The 6,281-nt window shown below is 49.1% G+C and overlaps 1 protein-coding gene and 1 non-coding gene across 2 annotated transcripts in view; one reads left to right on the forward strand and one right to left on the reverse strand.

The window, feature by feature from the left end:
• CCDC13 (coiled-coil domain containing 13) overlaps positions 1-6,281 on the reverse strand; it is a 29,404-nt gene that overhangs the window by 21,628 nt on the left and 1,495 nt on the right. Inside the window, exons 2-4 of the mRNA XM_007193455.2 lie at positions 4,906-5,054; positions 2,622-2,764; positions 924-1,013 (exon numbers count right to left, since the gene is read on the reverse strand). Of these exons, the coding sequence (XP_007193517.2) occupies positions 924-1,013; positions 2,622-2,764; positions 4,906-5,054 (382 nt within the window). The remainder of the gene's footprint in view (positions 1-923; positions 1,014-2,621; positions 2,765-4,905; positions 5,055-6,281) is intronic.
• Positions 109-181, forward strand: TRNAE-CUC (transfer RNA glutamic acid (anticodon CUC)). The gene has a single exon. It is a non-coding gene; the product is annotated as a tRNA-Glu (tRNA).

The following is a 6,281-nucleotide window of genomic DNA, read 5'->3' on the forward strand; positions in this document are numbered from 1 at the left end:
AGACAACAGGGAAGATCGGGTGGAAAAGGGGCACTGAACTAGGAGTCCTGAGGCTTGGATTCTGTTTCACCAACTCATTTGGCTTCTTAAGAAAACCATGGGGGAAATTCCTTGGTGGTCCAGTGGTTAGGACTTGGCACTCTCACTGCCGAGGCCCCAGGTTCAATCCCTGGTCGGGGAACTAAAATCCCATAAGCCATGAGGTGTGGCCAAAAAAAAAAACAGAAAAAAGAAAACCAAGGGGAGGCCTCCTGGGATGTTCTTGAGACTCTTAGCTATTTATTGTCTGGCTTGGGCTCCATGCTTCTCCCCGGTAGCCCACTGGGTCAGACTGCCTTCCTTTCATGGAGCTGCAATTCCCATGCCCTGAGTTTGATGGAGGCTCATTGGCTTAGAAAAAATGGAATCTTGGGAACAGCCGCATTCCCAATAGTCACTTTTACGCTGTAGATTTGGAGTTCCACAAAGGGAAGACTTCTTACAATATGGATTGCCCCAGCAAAAAGCAGGGTTCCATTGAGGAGGAGTGAGCTCCCTGTCTCTGGGGTAAGGTAGAGAGGCTGGATGTCTCCCCAGTAAGCATGCTGTAACGGACATCCTTTACAGCTGGGCTGAGAGCAGGAGGCTAATTGGATCAGGTCTTCCCTCCTGGTCCTGAAAGTCTAGGATTCCAGGGTCCTCAGGCCCCTCCTGACCTCCCTCTCTGGGGACTAAATGAGAGTTAGCCCCTCACCAGCCTTCACCGGGGCATTCTTGGCCTCAGACGGTAGACTTGGCCACTGTCCCCTGACGGCTCTGAGGATGCTGCAATGGCTCAGCAATGGGGTGGACGCCGGACAGAGGCACCTACGCCCCCATGGAAGAGGGGAGGCCCAAGCCCATGGCTGCCTCACACACTCCCCAGCACAGAAGAGAATTCATACCAAGGCTCTGTCTCCCATCTGGGCCTTCGGCAGCTTGGCTCCTGCGTCGGTGGCCCCCTTGCCTGGCAGCCTGGCCAGGGCCATCTGCAGCTGAAAAAGCAAACCCGGCACTTAATATTTAATTCTGCTCAGCAGTTGCGGCGCCTGAGTGAAGGGCTCTGGTGCTGCCGTCGGATGTGTGGTCACGGATCTCAGCAGTCTGTCCCTTCAGCTCATTTTAAGGCCCATTAATGGAAGAACTCTCCTTTACAAGGCGCTCTGCGATGGGAGAGGGTTTAACTGATTGTCTGCCCCACTCCCCAGTCGCAGCCTAGGATTCACGAACAGCTTAGTAAATAATGATTCTGCAACCGTGGCCTGCATCTAACAACAGCCTGGGAGGCGGAGAGAAGAGGAACTACGGACTTCACGTTACAGTTGAGGAGACAAGGTCAGAGACACTGAGAAACCTGCCACTCAGGCTCATGGCCTGGTGGCCAAGACCACTGCTGTATACAGACAGCCAACCAACCCTTTAAGGGTTTCCCAATTGTCCTTCACACAAAGACCATCCCTGTCTGACAAGGCTGGGCACAACCCGCCCTCCCACCTCTCTGACCTCATCTTGCTCCAAGCTCGGCCACATTGGTCCCCTTTCAGGCCTTTATTCCTATTCAGGGCCTTTGTACCTGCTGGGTCCTCTGCATGAAGGCCTCTCCCCGACCCCTCCGAGCCTGGCCCCTTCTCATCCTCCAGGGACCCACTGTGCATACTCCCTCCTCTAAGGGGCCCTCGATGCTGGTCTGTCTCCAGGAGGGCAAGGACCAGGCCTATTTTGCTCCCCACGGTCTCCCCAGGGCCTGGCCCAGAGCCTGCGATGGTTCTCAAAAAATACGTTATAGAAGAAAGAAGGTCTAATTCAATGCCAAGTGTAATGACTGTGGAGGATTTTGGAGGGCAACAGAACTGGATCTGAAATCCGGCACCACCACATGCTGCGTGACTTGAGAAAGCCTCTTAACCTCTGCCAGCCTCTGCTCCTCCAGCCACATAAGGAGAAGCTGCGTAGGTTCACTCTAGCTCCTGAGGGACCATGAACCGCTGGGGCTTGTGCCCTCTCTCGACTGGAGGGGTTTGTCATTAGCTGTGGGAAGCTCGGGGCAGCAGAAAGAGGAAGGTGGACAAAAGTGAGACGAACTGGTGGAATGCTCCTGGCTCTAGCTTCAGATTAGCAAGGATCCCTGTTAATTTATTCAACAATGCCTTTCTCATGCTAACTACCTGCTAGGCACTGTTCTAAGCATTTTACAGTGTTAAGTCATTTAATCCTCAGAAAACCTTGGGGTGAGTGCCGTTAATCCTCAGAAAACCTTGGGGTGAGTGCCGTTATAACTGCCACGTGACAGGTGGAGGCACGGAGAGTTTATACCTGGCTCAAAGTCACAACACAAGTCAGTAGTGGAGCTGAGATTCACACCCAGGTGGTCAGGCTCCAAGCTTGCGTCCTCCTTGCTGTGTCAGGCTATCTCTCCACCGCCTGCGTCCTCCTTGCTTCCTGACACTTTCCCCTCTCAGGATATGACAGAGACTGAGGGACTCCTTGAAAACACTGACCCACCAGTCCTTGGGAAGGACCTACAGCAGCTAAGCGTGCTTCCTCTCTGGAGGAGTGGCGTGGGGTACAGGGAACCCGGGGCAGGGGCGCCTGAGGCCCCTCACCTCTTGCTCCAGCTCCTGGATGCGGTTGTTCAGCTGCCTCACTCTGGTCTTCGCACCCTCGGACTCTGCCATCAGCACCCGGTTCTTTTTGGACAGCTCAACGATCTTGGTGGCAGTCACGTCCCCAGCCACACCAGCCGTCCCTAAAATGAAGGAAAACAGTGAAGTCAGTTAAAAACACAGGCCCACACGTCGAACAGGCTTGCTGCTGCTGGCTTGGGCCAGCAGCCATCTGGGCAACTATGAGTAGCTGCCCTCGGCCACCTCGTGTCTGTTGAAGAGGATTAGGACACATCAGGAGAAAGGAGAAAGAACCTGGGGAAGGAAACCAAACCTAGAAATACAAATGGTCCAGTGGTGAGTTCTCTGGTTATGTTTTCCTCCCAGGACCCAAAAGCATTACAAATCCTGGAACTAGACATCAGAAAGAAGTCTAAGAGAAGCCCTCTCTAGTCCGAAGGGCAGGAAGTGGGGCTAAGAGTGAGCCAGGGCTCTCTCCCAACTCTGTCTCCAGACAAGCCCCACGCTTGAAGCTGCAACCCCATTATAATGGGGGCATCAGTGAATGGGCAAGCACAGAAATGCTAAAATATCTGGGTAAATATAATAGACTATTTTGCATCCTTCAGTTTTTTAAAACGTATAATGGTTGAAAGCAAATATGATAGCATAGTCTGATGGGATGTTCAACATATACAGACATAATACATATAAAAGCTGTAATATAAGGGGGGAGGGTAAAGGGACTTATATGGTGGTAAAGTTTCTTCATTCCACTTGAAGTGGTAAAATATTAATTCTAAGTAGACCATGAAAAGTTATGTGTGTTGTAAGCACTAGCCCAGTCACTAAAAAAATTGTACAAAGAAATAGAAAAACTAAACTAAAGCAAACACTAAAAGTCCACCCAAAGGAAAACCAGTTCATCAGCTGTCAGCAGCCTGTCACTCTAGCCTGGTTTAAAAACATGAACTGAGACTGTCAGATTTTTCTCTTCAAAACATGAAGTTGGAAATCAGAAATGGGGACTTCTGAGCGAGGACTGGATTTAAGAGGTCTTGAGGGAGGCTCAGGGCTGGCACTCAGATGAGGCCATGAGCATGCCAGCAGAAGCAGCAGAAGACAGGATGTGGGGCAGGCTGGAGAAGAGGGGGCAGGCCCTGTCTCCCAGGTCTCCTGGGGTGAGGAGGCACCTCCTGCCCTCCCCGGAGCCCATCAACTTCTCGACACCCTTGCAGAAGCTGCCCCTTCGCATCTGAACCCGGAGCCAGGTTAGGTGTTGTCTTCTCTTCAGTGTGGTTTTGTTTTAGACAGAAGAGGCCAAAGAATGGAGGGAAGCACAACAGGCTACCAAGGGCCTTTAAGATACCAGATTCCCCTTGTTTTTTAATTCAGCACTGGTCCTCTGGGTGCATCTACTCTTAAAGTCATTTACTAGCAAAGGCAGAGAGAGACGCTTTGGCAGATGCCAGGTGAGGCATCATGCCCTCTGTGATTGCTGACACTGACTTTGTGCTTTCTCACTCAGCCACCTGGGAATTGCTCAACGGGCGTACATCGAGCAGAGGACAATCAGGGCCAAGGTCCCCACCAGATCTGTAAGAACAAGGTCTAGCTCATAACCACAGAGTCAGTGGTCAATGTCCAGCCCACACCCACAGGGCTAAGGTCATCTCCAGGCCCACAAAGCCAAGGTCCCTAACAGACCCACAGGGTCAAGGTCTCCAGCAACAGAACCAAGGTCCAACTCCGACCTGAAGGGCCAAGGTCCACTGTACATGCTGCTGGATCTCAGGAAATCCTCCCAGAACAGCTAACTCCCCTGTCTTGTCCACCCTTCTGGAGCAGCAACAGCAAGTGGTGTAGAGTAAATGCCTACTTCCACTGGGGCTTTTTCACGTCCATGATACAGTGTTTGACCCGGAGAATCCAGATAGAATGGATGCCGTTGGCCCACCGAACATGCAGCGAGCATCACGGAGAGCTCTTGTCATGAGTCCCAGCGGGGTCACCCACACTGCCTGGAATGCCTGCCTTCTGCCCCTGCTGTTCTCGTGCTTCCGTTTCCCAGCATGCTAGCCTGCCTGGCCTGCTTCATTCCTCTCCCCTCTCCCTCACTTCCAGGATTCATCTGGACAAGCTTGAGCACAGCTGCACCTTGCACTGTCTCTTGAGCACCTGCCCTCTGGAACCTGCTGTTTGTCTTGCCCTGTAGGCTCCATGGCAGCTGGGCCAGCCAACCTGGACTTCAGAGCAGAAACTGTCGCAACAGCGGTGGAGCTACCTGTGAAGGCAAATCTGTCCTCTTCTATTTTCTTTTTGAGGTGTTTGATTTCAAAGTCCCTCTCCTTCAGCAACTTATACAATCGCCCGTTCTCATCCACTGTTTCCCTGATTTGATCCCGAAGCCGTTCGATCTCATCTTCAAGCATCCTGCAAGGCAAAGGCAGAATCACAGGAACCGATGGGCAGGGGTCAGGCCTCCACAGCCCAGGTTTGTTGTACCTGGTTGGGCACTGGGTGGAGATAAGAACTGGTCTGTACAAAATAGGAATGAGAAATTAAGGGAATCTCAGTGAGCAGATTTTTTAACACACTGTTCTCAAAACTGAACGATTAAGGACACACACACAAGTGAAAGGAGAAAGAAGTTTTCAATAACATGGTTTACTACGGATTCAACAGAGGTATATAAAACCCCACCCAGAGAATTCATACTGTTTTCCAGCATCCATGGAACATGCATAAAGATGTATTATAATTTAGGCTTCAAAGGCAACCTTAGCAAATTCCAAATAATGGACATCATACAGACCATTTTCTTTAATGGCAATTGACTAAAATTAGAAATCAATACTAAAAAGAGAACAAAAGTAAAATAAAAAACAGAACTCCAAGCCCATCATATGCTTGGAATGGAAAAAAAAACCCACACACATACACACACTCCTAAATTATTTATGGGTTAAGAAGAAATCATAATGTGTATTATGAAGCATTTAGAATGGATTGACTGTAGAAGCAATATATATGAAAACTTGCGAACAGCAGCTAAAGTGATACTTAGAAGGAAAATTTTAGCCTTAATTGCGTATGTATATTAGAAGATGAAAGAGGAATTGTCTAAGTCTTAAGTTGAGACCAGGTCTCTGGGTCTCAGGTAAACCCAATAGGAAATCAGAATAGGTGGCTAGTTTTGTATACTACAATTGTCTTGCAAGTCAGTTTTTTAGAACTTTAAAATGTGAGAAACATGTGACTGGCGGGTCTGTGATCACTTCTACCATTAGGCGTGGAGCCAGCTCCATAGAGGCAGTTGCTCAGGAAGTAAATAAGTTACAGAAATTATAGATAACAGTAATTATTAACTAACAGCTATTATTATTGTTGGTGTTATTCTACCAACAGCTCAAGTCTCCACAAATGCCAGTTTCTCTGACTTGGGGAAAGATCATTTGGGAATAGGTCTGGGGTTAACTTAGAGCCAATATTTAGGAGCCGTATGAATTTTTTCAATTATTGAGAAATCTTTATTTTTTCCTAATTAGCATTTTTCAGTAGAACCTTGTGAAAATCGAGAAACCATGAAAAGTAGAATTTGCAGATGGAGAAGATAGATTCTGGGTGAAACCAGAAGCAAAGAGATAGCTCAACAACTGC

The sequence above is a fragment of the Balaenoptera acutorostrata genome, chromosome 10 (assembly GCF_949987535.1).
Source record: "Balaenoptera acutorostrata chromosome 10, mBalAcu1.1, whole genome shotgun sequence".
Lineage (NCBI taxonomy): Eukaryota > Metazoa > Chordata > Mammalia > Artiodactyla > Balaenopteridae > Balaenoptera > Balaenoptera acutorostrata.